The sequence below is a fragment of the Arachis ipaensis genome, chromosome B8, assembly GCF_059453495.1.
Source record: "Arachis ipaensis isolate K30076 ecotype BB chromosome B8, ASM5945349v1, whole genome shotgun sequence".
NCBI lineage: Eukaryota > Viridiplantae > Streptophyta > Magnoliopsida > Fabales > Fabaceae > Arachis > Arachis ipaensis.
This window is the reverse complement of record NC_142443.1, coordinates 64,610,103-64,624,087: the sequence shown is the minus strand read 5'-3', so window position 1 is coordinate 64,624,087 and position 13,985 is coordinate 64,610,103. Positions and strand designations below refer to the sequence as shown.

The 13,985-nt window shown below is 41.8% G+C and overlaps 3 protein-coding genes and 1 non-coding gene across 4 annotated transcripts; 2 read left to right on the top strand and 2 right to left on the bottom strand.

The window, feature by feature from the left end:
• Positions 1-4,971: 4,971 nt before the first annotated feature.
• Positions 4,972-7,722, bottom strand: LOC148548373 (uncharacterized). The gene has a single exon (XM_088496203.1). The coding sequence runs from the start codon at positions 7,720-7,722 to the stop codon at positions 4,972-4,974; it is 2,751 nt and encodes a 916-aa protein (XP_088352329.1).
• Positions 7,034-7,137, top strand: LOC148548374 (small nucleolar RNA R71). The gene has a single exon (XR_015898328.1). It is a non-coding gene; the product is annotated as a small nucleolar RNA R71 (small nucleolar RNA).
• Positions 7,723-11,224: 3,502 nt separating the features above from the next.
• Positions 11,225-11,821, top strand: LOC148548372 (uncharacterized). Its single transcript, XM_088495608.1, has one exon. It carries the CDS (start codon positions 11,225-11,227, stop codon positions 11,819-11,821), a length of 597 nt encoding a protein of 198 aa, XP_088351734.1.
• Positions 11,822-12,314: 493 nt separating this feature from the next.
• On the bottom strand, positions 12,315-12,905 carry LOC148548371 (uncharacterized). Its single transcript, XM_088496526.1, has one exon. The coding sequence runs from the start codon at positions 12,903-12,905 to the stop codon at positions 12,315-12,317; it is 591 nt and encodes a 196-aa protein (XP_088352652.1).
• Positions 12,906-13,985: the final 1,080 nt, after the last annotated feature.

Here is a 13,985-nt window from a genome sequence, read left to right as displayed (position 1 = left end):
ACACATGACTCAACAAATTGAAATTTCAGACTCATCAATCCTTCAGGCCCAGTCCCATAAACCATGATATTCAATTGGGTTTCATGCCAGAGTAAGTTTAAGTTAATGTTTGTGCTCAAAGACTAACTTAAACCGCAATATTTTTGGCCCAGAAACCTTTTCCAAGAGTGGCGTTTAAGTTGCAGTTTAAGCTTAAACTACAGCTTAAACGCCAGACACTTCCAGTGAAGCCTTTTGTAGAGGCACGTTTAAGCTTCAGTTTAAGGTTAAACTGAAGCTTAAACGTGGAAATGGAAGAAGGCAGCCCTGGAGAGTCATGTAGTCGAACACGTTTAAGCTTCAGTTTAAGGTTAAACTGAAGCTTAAACGTGGATATAGGAAGGGCAGCCCTGGAGGTCGAACACGTTTAACCTCCAGTTTAAGGTTAAACTGGAGGTTAAACGTGGAAATGGAAGGAGGCATCCTGGAGGTCGAACACGTTTAACCTCCAGTTTAAGGTTAAACTGGAGGTTAAACGTGGAAGCTTAGAAGGGTAGCCCTGGAGGTGTCGAACACGTTTAACCTCCAGTTTAAGGTTAAACTGGAGGTTAAACGTGGAAATGGAAGGAGGCATCCTGGAGGTCGAACACGTTTAACCTCCAGTTTAAGGTTAAACTGGAGGTTAAACGTGGAAGCTTAGAAGGGTAGCCCTGGAGGTGTCGAACACGTTTAAGCTCCAGTTTGAGGTCAAACTGGAGCTTAAACGTGGAAATGGAGAGAGCAACCCTGGAGGAGAAAACTTGGTCGAACACGTTTAAGCTCCAGTTTGAGGTCAAACTGGAGCTTAAACGTGGAAATGGCTCCCTGGTGCTTTTCCCATTCTGGCGTTTAACCTCCAGTTTAAGGTTAAACTGGAGGTTAAACTTCAATTTCAGCATTTCTTAGCCTTCCTGATTCTGGCGTTTAAGCTCCAGTTTAGGCTTAAACTGGAACTTAAACTCCACATGTGATATTCAAGCTTCCTTTATTGATTTTGTTACTTCCTTGCTTAGCCTCTTCTTCCCTGAAATCATCCAAACAATTGCATCAAAGTCTTGCAAAATTTCATGAGAAATCTTCCATTAATAGCATTCAAGTAATATAACTAAAAACTCATGGAATTTGCATCAAAATCATACTGTTTGGATGGTTCATTGCTTTGTTCTCATTTTAACCATTCTTGGTTACTTTAAGCTCAAGAAAATGCATAAAACAACTAAAACTAACAGAAAAATGCTAGTGAAACTAGCCTAAGATGCCTTGGCATCACAACACCAAACTTAATACTTGCTTGTCCCTAAGCAAGTCCTGAGTTATTTGAGAAGAAAGTATGAAACAGAAAGCAATTACATTGGCTATATTAGCAAGCATTTGAAGTTCATCAGAAGGGTTTTATGCAGAAAGTTGCAGCATCACTTTTTCATTCTTATCAGGTAAGATTATCACTTTTTCATTGCATCCATCAAACACTGCTATGGCCTCTTGTTATTCTTATGTCCTTGGCACTTTTCTTTTCTTTGTTTTTCTTTTCTTTTTCTTAGAGCTTTTTTGCTCCTTGTTTGCTTAGTGTCATGTGTTGCACAAGCCTTTGGCATTTTCTTTTTCTTATCAGTGCACTACACATATCCACTTTAGGCATTTTAGTTCACATTTCTTCTTGAGACATTGGTGCCCAGCACCTCTTTGTGTGACTAAATGTTTTGTATTTAGGTTGCTCTTGATAATGGACTTTTGGTTGATAATCCCGGGTTAGTTAACCCAAGTTACCGAGTGTTGAAACACTCCTCAGAACCTATTCATCCAAGCATATCCTTAATACATAAACACCACAGGCATTTGTCTCAGAAGTTCAAACCATTGGTGCCTAGCTTATTTTCTCAATTTTTTTTTTGCTTTTTTGGTTGCCCTTTTTCAGTGGCTTTTTCTTCTTCTTTTTCTTTCTTTTTCATGGCCAAAGACATTTATTCATCAAGATCCATAGACAGTTTTCAATTTCTACACAAAAAAATGATAATTCTACACTCTATTTCCAGTGATGTGACTTAAACAATCAAGCATGCATACCACCACTTAATTCTACTTGATTTGTCACTAATTGAGCCAAGTTACTTTTGTTCAAACTTTTCTTTTATTTTTGGAAACAGAACAAGCATGGCAAGCATTTGATTAAGAAGGTGAAGTTATATCCAAACATCTAGGCATTCACTTTATTCAAAGCAATAAACAGACACTCAAAAAAAAAACTCCACATAACACTTAAATGACTTGTGATGAAAGAAAGCTCATAAAGACAATTCACCAATTATCATTTGATTATTAAGGAACGAGACCACCTCTTATTTATTGCTTGGTTCTTCTTAATTCTTGGGATCCTGCTTCTTCTTGCTTCCTGCCTCTTTTTGACCACTTGTGCTTCCTTTGTCTTTTCTTATGAGCTTTTTCCAGAATCCAGCCTTTTTCATTGTTTCTTCCACTCCTTTTTCAAGGATCATTGCCTTGTTTATTTCTCCTTCTTTCCTCCCTTTGAAATACTCATCAAAAGCTGGGAATGCTGGGTCCATCTTGTGTAGATGTTCCCCTATGTAGTTAAGCTTGATTTGCGAACTGATGTTGTAATCAGCTTGGACTGAGTATCTTGCATTCTGTAAAGTGGTGGCTTCCTTGATTGCCAAGACATTGGCATCTTGGTGTTGGCATATGTGGCTGAAGGATTCCTGTAAGTGTAAATTCTGTTCCCTTTGCAGATCCAAGAATCTTGATTCAAAGTTCCTTTGCATATCCATCATTTTTAGGTGAAAGTCCTCTTGTCTCTCCTGAGACCTCATGTATTGTTGAGACATTCCTTCCATGATTTCCTGCATTCTGCTCATATCCATGGGGTCTCTAGGAGTTCGTTGTCTTCTTTCTGGAATTGCTTGCTCTTCTTGCTCTTCTTCTCTGTCTTCTCCTTCCTGTCCTTCTTGTTCAGCTTCTTGCTCTTCTTCCGCTTGTTGCCCTTCTTCATTTCTTCTTTTTGTATGTCTTGGAGGAGTTGGGCCAAGAGTCATTCTGTACGCAGTTATGGCCAATCCAGGATATAGCCAATTAGGTCTTTCATCTTCAAGTGGTACTTGGGCATCGATGCATAGTCTAATGATGGTGCTAGGGAAGTGGAGCCAGGATTCAGGATCACTTTTCTCACTAAACTCTTGTATCTGTTCAGCAATGAGTTTATGAACTTTGATTTCCCCTCCCACCATAATGCAATGTAGCAAAATGGCTCTTTTAGGGACTATTTCTGAAGAGTTTGCAGTGGGTAGGATGGATCTCCTAACTATTGCATACCACCCTTTAGCTTCCGGTGTTAGGTCTCCCCTTCTCAAGACTCTTGGAGCCCCTCTTGTTTTTCTCACCCATTCAGCTCTGATGGCACAAAGGTCTTCAGCAATAGTTGTATAGTCAGGTTCTCCTATCATCCTTTCTTCATAACTTGCTTGGCTGAAATGTATGTTTTTCAGGCCAAGAGTTTTCATGATTGCTTTGGGACTGAAGTCAACTTCCACCCCTCTCACATAGCTTTTGTATGTGGGTTTCTTGGTTGGATCCTCCCTTACTGCATTTGCATAAAACTCTTTCACCAGGTTGATGTTGATTTTAGTGATTGGCTTAGTCAGGAGCTCCCACTTCCTCTTTTTGATCTTTTCCCAAACACCTGGGAACTCATCCTTTTCAAGGTCAAAGGGAACCTCAGCTAGTACCGTTTTAGGTCTCATCCATTCGGCTTGAATCTCATGGAAAACTGATCTGTATCTCCATGCATCGAATTCCCTGTTTTCCTCCATTGGCTACTTGTCTTTTCTTCTTTTGTGGCTAGATGAAGCTGCCATTGGTTCTTTAGTTTTGGTAAGTGACAAGCTAAAGTTGACAAGGTGAAGCAAGGAAGTGTTGTTGGAAGTGTGGGGAGGTTGTTTTCGGCAAGAGATAGTTTATGCTATGATGAAGGAAATGTGCATGAAGGAGATTTGGTGGTGTTGAACTCGTTCCCCAAGTGGTTCTTTATAGTGCCCGTAAGTGCAAAATGGACGGCTAGGGTGATTTGTGAAGGGTGGCTTGATGGTAAATATATGAATTAGGGAGAAGGACGAATTGCTTTTCATTTTCTTGGAAGTATTCTGGGTGCATTAGGTTGTACATGTAGCAATCTTTTCTTGCAGAACTTCCTTTTCCCATGTGTTAGCTTCAAAGACTTGTGAACTTTCTTTTTGACCAAGCACCGTACCTCCCTTTGTCTTTTTCCTCCATTTTTGTCTTTTCTTTTGTACCTGCACAAACAAACAAGTTTGCTATCATTTTTCGGTCCATGTGAATGATGAATAGTACTTGCACATGTAAATCAATGATTGACTTCATGAGCTTATAGCCGTGACTTTTGTATATATGCACACTTATTATTGGACACCAAACTTAGTGTTTGGTAAAGTCTCCTAATGACATGAAATCCATATTGGTTGTCCTTAATGAATGTGCATAATTCTAATAAATCATAGTCACTTTGGCTCTTTGATTCTAAACAAAGTTACTACCCTAAGTAATTGAAACCAAAGTATTAAAACATGCGAATGGTATACTTGTCATGAATTTTGAAATCCAGAGGAACTTCTTGCTTTTCATAAACTGTGTTCAAGAGGAACACCAAACTTAATGTTTGGTCGTGCACCTTGAATGAAAGATGGAATCCAATTTGAGTAAGATTTGGGAGTGCCTTCAGGCACACCAAACTTAGAGACCAATTGTAATTTACATGCAAAGTTTAGTGCACTTTATCAATAGTTGTCCTGAGGATTCAAGTTCATGCATAAGAAACCATGCTTTATTAGATGTAAAGCAAAGCACTAAAGATTAAGGATACTAAAAACATGGGTTGCCTCCCATGAAGCGCTTCTTTAACGTCACTAGCTTGACGGTTGTCCCTTGTTAGGGTGGATTGTAGTGCTTGACGTCTTCTCCTCTCACTATGCAAACGTCCCCACTTGATTCCTTCATGACCTCTAAATGTTCCATAGAAAGAACTTTCCTGATTGTGAACACTTGAGGGCGCTGGGAAGGAATTGTTTTGAGGCCAGGTGGGATTGGCAGATAATGACTTGATATCACTTTATCTCCCAGAGAGAAACCTTCAGTGGGAATTTTCTTGTTTCTCCACCCTCTTGGCAATTTCTTTACAATTTTTCCCTTTCTCTTGAAGCTTTCTTCATTGACCCTTATGTCAGGAGGATCCTTCTGATCTGTTTCTATTGATTCTTGTGGCTTTAACTCTTGCAATTCTTGTTTGCTTTCCAAGGACTGTTTCATAGTTTCAGCTGCCGGATTGCTTTCTTCCAAACACAGATGGCTACTCTCATCCTTAGGCTTTTCATGTTCTGGTTCAGGCTCAGATGCAGGTTTGAAAACATTGAAAATGAGCTGTTCATCATGTATTCTCAAAATTAGCTCTCCTTGTTCTACATCTATGAGTGCTCTAGCAGTGGCTAGAAATGGCCTCCCCAGAATGATGGGGTGTAGGTAGCTTTCCTCCATGTCCAAAATGACAAAGTCTGTAGGGAAAAAATAATTTTCCACTTTCACCAGCACATTCTCAACTACCCCTTCAGCTTGCTTCTGAGTTTTGTCAGCCAGTTGTATGATTACATCAGTGGATCTCACCTCATTCAGTTGTAGCCTCTTCATAAGAGTTAGAGGCATCACATTTATGCTAGCTCCTAGATCACAGAATCCTCTGTCAATTTTTGTTTCTCCTATGATGCAAGGAATATGAAAACTTCCTGGGTCTGTTTTCTTAGAGACTGTGTCCTTCTTGATGAGAGCACTGCATTCTTTGTTCATTGTTACCGTTTGTCCTCCCTTCAAAACTCTTTTCTTGCTCAACAATTCCTTTAAATACTTGATGTGTGTAGGCATTTGATGGAGAATCTCAAGAAAGGGAATATTGATATGGAGAGACTTAAATGTCTCTAAAAACCTTGAATAGGTTTTCCCTTTTTCACTTCCTCCTATCCTCTGAGGAAATGGTGCTTTTGGTTGGTATATTTCCAGCATGCCTTTTTGCAGTTCCTTGGCTTGCTCAGTTTCACTTTCCTGCTTAGCTTCCTCCACACCTTCCTTCAATATGGTGATGGCCTTGCATTCTTCCCATCTCACTCTCTTTTGTTCCCCTTTTGGATTCTTTTCTGTGTCACTAGGGAACACTGCAGTTGATTTCGGGGTCTGTTGAGATAGCTCTCCTACTTGAGACTCCATCCTCTTGAGTTTTTCACCATGGTTCCTTAAGGTAGCTCTCACATCATCCCTGAAGCTTTTCAATTCGGTTATGTCTTGACTCATGGTTGCCATTATTCCTTCTATCCGGTTTAATTGATCTTGAAATTGTTGGTTCGGATTAGGTTGGGTAGGTTGATTATTTTGGCCATGATATGGTGGTTGGGAGTAAGTGTTTTGTGTGGCTTGGTATGATCTTTGGTTGGAGTTTTGGTATGTGGAATTGTTATGTTGGTTGTGGTTGTAAGGTTTGTGGTTTTGTGGTTGGGTTTGTTGGTTCCCCCACCCAAAGTTTGGGTGATTTTTCCATCCTGGGTTGTAAGTGTTGGAATGTGGATCATATGATTGCCTTTGTTGGTTTCCCACATAGTTGGCCTCTTCCCAATCACCTCCTTCAATGCTTACTTCCTCTTGATCTTGTGTGTGTATTGCAGCTACTTGCTTTGTTTCTAATTGCCTGGTAAGCTCTGCTAGTTGCTTGGCAAACACCTTGTTTTGGGCTAGAATTGTATCAACATGGTTCAGCTCCATGACTCCCTTAGTGTTGTGCCTCTCTGATGCATAGTAGTACTCATTCTCAGCCACTGTCTCAATCACTTCAATGGCTTCTTCCACAGTCTTTTTCCTGTTCAATGAACCTCCTGATGAATGGTCTACAGCCTTCCTTGATTCATAAGACAGTCCATCATAGAAAATATGCAATTGCACCCAATCATGGAACATGTCTGGTGGGCATTTCCTTGTCAAATCCTTGAATCTCTCCCATGCCTCGTAGAGAGTTTCACCATCTTGTTGTCTAAAAGTCTGAACCTCAGATCGAAGCCTATTGACCTTTTGTGGGGGGTAGAAACGTGCCAGAAACTTGCTTTCCACCTCATCCCATGTTGTTAGACTCCCCCTTGGGAATGATTCCAGCCACTTAGCTGCTTTGTCCCTAAGTGAAAATGGGAACAAAAGCAGTTTATAGGCATCTTCCTGGACTCCATTGGACTTCACAGTGTCACAAATTCTCAGGAATTTTGTGAGATGTTGGTTGGGATCTTCATTAGCACTCCCACCAAATGAACAATGATTCTCCACAAGTGATATTAGCTGTGGTTTGAGTTCAAAATTGTTGGCCTGAATGGGTGGTTTCTGAATGCTGCTACCACAATTCCCAGAGGTTGGGTTTATGTATGAACTAAGAACCCTCCTCTCAGGAATGGCATTGTTTCCATCAGCTCTCTCATGGTTGTGAACTTCTCTATCCATGTTGAGATCTAGAGCTTCCTCAAAATTGTCCTCAGATTCTCCTTCAGATTCTTCTTCTCCCAGTACTCTCTTCCCTCTTGCTTCCCTTCTAAGTCTATGAAGGGTCCTCTCTGGTTCGGTATATGGAGGAGTTGATGTCTCTCCTCTCCTACCTGTCATACAAGAACACAGCACAGGCAACAAACAAGTGAAATACTCTTGGTTAATGGAAGAGTATGGTTAGAGCAATTGAGGAATTAATTCAAACAGTTAGTGAGTCAGTGGGTTAGTTGCTTGAATTTAAAGGCATAAAGAAAGAAAGCATGTAACAGAGTGCAGAAATTAAAATTCAACAAGTAACTTGTACTGAATTAATCAAAACAAAAAAAAATGCTCAATCTAGTTAACTTCCAATTTGAGAATTGTCAATCGAAAACCAATCCCCGGCAACGGTGCCATAAACTTGATGCGCATAAACTAGTTATGCTACGATTTAGGAAATTGCACGATCGGCAAAATTCCTTCCGGCAAGTGCACCGGTTATCGTCAAGTAAAAACTCACAATAGAGTGAGGTCGAATCCCACAAGGATTGGTTGAGTGAGCAATTCGGATTAGAAGTGTGTTCTAGTTGAGCGGAATCAAGATTTAGATGAGAATTGCGGAATGTAAAATTGGCGGGAAAAGTAAATGACAAGAAATTGAAATGGCGGAATCTTAAATTGCATGAATTAAAGAGCAGAAGCTAAATTGCTGAAATTAAAAGGGAATGGGGGTGATTGCATAAATTGAGTTGCAGAATGTAAAGAGAAAGTGGAAATCAGAAATGGGGAATTCATTGGGTGTTAGGAGATATTGAGATCTCCGAATCAAAACATGTATATCTCTTCCTCAACCAATGCATTCATTGAATTTTGCTTGGCAATCTTATATGATTGGATCCCAATCCCTTGGCTCACCAATTCTCTCTAAAAACAAACAAATTCCCAATCCCTTGGTTTAAATGTTCATAAGAAGAGATGATGCTCGATCACTGATTATACCACACAGTTTCATGAACCACAATTTGGTAGGATTACATGTCACAATATCCATCCAAACCCCAATCCAATTCACTGTGAGAAAGCTTCTCTAGCATGAATCCTCCATTCCTTTCCCAAGGTTCCGAAGGATTCCAATTATGGGTAGTTTCTTTCCCAAGACAACTACCCAATGGAATTAGATCGAGAAGCTTTCTAACAAAATTCAAGAGAAAAGATTGAAGAAGAAGATAAACTATTATTGATTCATTGAATTACAATAGAGCTCCCTAACCCAATGAAAGGGGGTTTAGTGAGTCATAGCTCGGAATTCAATTACAAAGAAATGAAAACTAGCTAAATGCAAAAGTAAAAGTTCCAAAAGTCCCTCTCTAACTTAAATTCTATCCTATTTATACACTTTCTATATTGAGCTTCTGTTGTGTTTCTTGGGCTTTGAGGCCTCTCCCTGCTTTCCTTTTGCTTTGGGTTTATGATCCATAATCTTGATGAGGCTGCTGATCCAAATTCTGTAACATTCATTGAGCCAACTTAGTGATAATCAAATAATGACACATGACTCAACAAATTGAAATTTCAGACTCATCAATCCTTCAGGCCCAGTCCCATAAACCATGATATTCAATTGGGTTTCATGCCAGAGTAAGTTTAAGTTAATGTTTGTGCTCAAAGACTAACTTAAACCGCAATATTTTTGGCCCAGAAACCTTTTCCAAGAGTGGCGTTTAAGTTGCAGTTTAAGCTTAAACTACAGCTTAAACGCCAGACACTTCCAGTGAAGCCTTTTGTAGAGGCACGTTTAAGCTTCAGTTTAAGGTTAAACTGAAGCTTAAACGTGGAAATGGAAGAAGGCAGCCCTGGAGAGTCATGTAGTCGAACACGTTTAAGCTTCAGTTTAAGGTTAAACTGAAGCTTAAACGTGGATATAGGAAGGGCAGCCCTGGAGGTCGAACACGTTTAACCTCCAGTTTAAGGTTAAACTGGAGGTTAAACGTGGAAATGGAAGGAGGCATCCTGGAGGTCGAACACGTTTAACCTCCAGTTTAAGGTTAAACTGGAGGTTAAACGTGGAAGCTTAGAAGGGTAGCCCTGGAGGTGTCGAACACGTTTAACCTCCAGTTTAAGGTTAAACTGGAGGTTAAACGTGGAAATGGAAGGAGGCATCCTGGAGGTCGAACACGTTTAACCTCCAGTTTAAGGTTAAACTGGAGGTTAAACGTGGAAGCTTAGAAGGGTAGCCCTGGAGGTGTCGAACACGTTTAAGCTCCAGTTTGAGGTCAAACTGGAGCTTAAACGTGGAAATGGAGAGAGCAACCCTGGAGGAGAAAACTTGGTCGAACACGTTTAAGCTCCAGTTTGAGGTCAAACTGGAGCTTAAACGTGGAAATGGCTCCCTGGTGCTTTTCCCATTCTGGCGTTTAACCTCCAGTTTAAGGTTAAACTGGAGGTTAAACTTCAATTTCAGCATTTCTTAGCCTTCCTGATTCTGGCGTTTAAGCTCCAGTTTAGGCTTAAACTGGAACTTAAACTCCACATGTGATATTCAAGCTTCCTTTATTGATTTTGTTGCTTCCTTGCTTAGCCTCTTCTTCCCTGAAATCATCCAAACAATTGCATCAAAGTCTTGCAAAATTTCATGAGAAATCTTCCATTAATAGCATTCAAGTAATATAACTAAAAACTCATGGAATTTGCATCAAAATCATACTGTTTGGATGGTTCATTGCTTTGTTCTCATTTTAACCATTCTTGGTTACTTTAAGCTCAAGAAAATGCATAAAACAACTAAAACTAACAGAAAAATGCTAGTGAAACTAGCCTAAGATGCCTTGGCATCAGTACCCACCAAGTGTTTGATCAAATGCTTGGAAGGATGTTAGAGTAGATTTTGAGCATTCTTGGCTTGGAAAGAGTGATTGGGCAATCTTGAGTCATGAAAACCCAACTCATGTTGGTGATCTAGAGTTGTTAGCTAATATTGTTTCCATTAACGCTAATCTTTTGCTAATTAAATTAGTGAGTTGATTAGGACTTTTGGAATATTGTTTCCATTGACGCTAATCTTTTGCTAATTAAATTAGTAAGTTGATTAGGACTTTTGGATTGAGATTAGCTAGTCTTATTAGACTTTCTCCGAGTGTGAGGATAACATGATACCTTCCTCAATCGACGGAGATGACGTAATGAGATAAATTCTTGTTTATTATTGTAGTATGATTGATTAGTCTTGTTTGACCTTCTCCCTTTGTGTTGGAGTTGACTAAATAAGATGAATTAATCATTGCATGACTAGGATAGAAAGCCTATGATCTCAATCTTTGCCATGAATGTCTCTCTTTATTAATTTCTTCCTTTAATTGCATTCTTTACTTTTCTTGTCATTTAAATTTTCTTGCCCTCTCACCAATAAAAAAAAACCCCTTACCCCCTTTTCATAGCCAATAATCAAACACTTTATTGCAATTCCTTGTGAGATGACCCAGAGTCCAAAATACTCCGGTTATTTCTTATTTGGGGTTTGTTATTTGTGACAACCTAAAATTTAATTTGATGCGAGAGTTGTTTGTTGGTTTGGAGCTATACTTGCAACGTAAATATTTTGTGAAATTCCTTACCTACAACGACTTTTGTTTGTGTCAAATTAATGAGACTACGTATAGCCCACCGCTTCAGCTCGGTAGAACACCCCCAAACAAACGGACAGGTGGAATTCGCAAACAAAATAATCATCAAAGGACTCAAGAAACGGCTCGATGAAGCCAAAGGAATATGGGCCGACGAACTCAGATCGGTCCTATGGTCATACCGAACCACTCCCCAAACGACCACAGGGGAAACCCCTTTCCGATTAACATACGGAGTGGAGGCCGTCGTCCTAGTGGAGATAGGAGACCCAAGCCCCAGGAAAACGGTCGAAGGTAACGACGAGGAAGCAGAACGAGACCTCATCGACGAAGAAAGAAGCATAGCCCATGTCAAAGAGCTAGCCCTTAAACAAAGAATCAGCTTAAGATACAACCACAGCGTCATCAAACGAGAATTTGCGCCCGACGACCTCGTTCTACGACGAAACGACATCGGAGCCCCGACCCCAGGGGAAGGGAAACTCACCCCCAATTGGGAAGGACCATACAGAATCAAAGCCACAATCGGAAGGGGAGCGTACAAGCTCAAACGACTTAACGGCGACGAAATTCTGAGAACATGGAACGCCGCCAATTTGCGATGCTACTACACTTAGATTGACCGCCATAGGTCCTCCCTTGTCTTTTTCAATTTCCTTTTACTCAGATTTTACCTCTTTACTACATTTGTTTTCCTTGTTTAAATTAAAGTATTAAACTCGGGTACTCTTTCCCGCCATCACAGAGGGTTTTAACGAGGCCCAAATAAAATTCCACTATGTTCTACCCTTCCCCCTTCTACCTCCCAAAATGGAATAGAAACACAGCCACAAACACCAAGAATTGATCACCCTCGGGCCTAACAAACGGATATCCCCAAACACTAGCGGCCTACTAAAGGTCCTAAGTCACGACGGCTTAAAGATATAACGGCTCAAAATAAACATAAAGCCCGAACGGCCACACGAGTCATTAAAAAGAAAGCAAACTATAAGCGGCCGCGATGGCACAACCCAGAGTTCAAAACATACCAAATACACGGCCCACGGCCAACCAAATATCCAAAACAAAGACTAAGTTCAAAGCAAACTAAAATTACAAGATATAAAATTACTCAAGGTCAAGAATTCGGCCATCACGGACGGTCTTGAAAGCCCCCATCACAGACACGTCCACACCCGGAGCCAACACCAAAGCCTGAGCCCTCATCGTCTCCTCGGTGGCAACGATCGCACTCTTAGCATCAGCCAACAACTCCGTCTTCTCCTTCTTCGGGGCAGCAACTTCAGCCTTCAAAACTTCCAGCTCGCCAAGAAGCACGGCAGCCTGAGAACCCGCGTCGGAAGCCCGTTGTCGCTCCGCGCCCAGTTGGGAAAGAAGTGAAGTCTCGACCTCAGAAAGACGGAGGATCTCCGCCCCAGCTTCCTTGGAAGACTTCACTGCCTTCTCCCTCGCTACCTCGGCAGCCTCGAGCTGCTCTTTCAACTTAGCCACCTCAGCTTGCGAATGACGGAGCTTCTTGTCCAACAAACCGACCTGAGCCATCACTGGCTCAGCCTTCCGAACAACAACAGCAGATCGGAGGAGGGCACGATACACCGACTTAGCCTGGAACGAAACATCACAATCATCAAAAAATGGCTCTGTGCCAGGCATCAAGTGCTGATCTATGAACCCCGAAGCATCAAAACGTCGATCCATCACACTGGGCACAGCACCCTCCTCCTCAAAAGTCTTGCTGCTAGGTTCCTCAGGCCTCTTTCTCTTCCAAGAAGCCTTGACAGCCGTGACCACAATGACTTCAGGCGAGTTCACGAGACCAGGCGAAGCCCGAGCGTCGGCCCTCACCCACGACGAAACCACCTCCTGAGAAATAGCCTGAGAATCCACAGCGGGATTAGAGACAGGGGTAGCAGGAGACGACGATCCCTCCTCCCGATCCATCGCTGCCTTCAGCCGTGCCAGAGAAGTCAAACCGTCAGCCATCTCAGCTGAAAGAAACCAAAGAAAAATCAAGTTACAAAATTAGGAGAACAAACATGAAAACCAAGAAAGAGACAGCCACATACCAATATACGTCCGACAAGCCTCAAGATCCCCCATGACGTCTCGAGGATTTAACGGGTGCTCGCCAAACAAATGCCAAAAGACACTAGCAATGTCCTTATCCTCGGGAGACAAACCATCATAAGTAACCTTAGTCAAAACCGACGGCCCAGCACCGAAATTCCAATAGGTCGGAAACTGGTGCTCGCCCTCTAACGTCAGCCAAAATGGATGATGCCCCTGGACAGGGCGTACTTTAAAATACTCCCTCTTGAAACCATGAAAAGAATCCTCAAACAAACCAAAAATACGGCGATGAGGTTGAGCCCGGAACGACATATACCCTTTCTTATGCTTCCCCTCCTTAGTCGGAAGAGTGCATAAGAAAAGAAAGAGAAACACAGGAACAGAGGCCGGAAGATCGAGATACTGACACACCAGCTCAAAAGACCGGACGGCGGCCCAGCTATTCAGATGGAGCTGAGACGGCGCCACGGAACACCGACTCAGCAAGTCCTGAACAAATGGCGAAAAAGGAAATCGCACGCCGAGCCGAGTGAACATTGACTCATAAACCCACATCCAGTCCGGCACAGTGGGCGAATCGAGGTTCAAATAGCAAACACGCTCATCGGCATCTGGGAGGGCAAGCTCGTACTGCCGCTCCGCGTCGCCGCCGCCACAAATCGCCCCCTGATCACGGAGCCTCTGAAGATCGGCCTCCGTCATCCGCGA

Excerpts from the sequence above, each read along its gene's own strand:
- LOC148548373 (XM_088496203.1), bottom strand. The coding sequence starts at position 7,722 with ATGACAGGTAGGAGAGGAGAGACATCAACTCCTCCATATACCGAACCA.
- LOC148548372 (XM_088495608.1), top strand. The coding sequence starts at position 11,225 with ATGAGACTACGTATAGCCCACCGCTTCAGCTCGGTAGAACACCCCCAA.
- LOC148548371 (XM_088496526.1), bottom strand. The coding sequence starts at position 12,905 with ATGGATCGACGTTTTGATGCTTCGGGGTTCATAGATCAGCACTTGATG.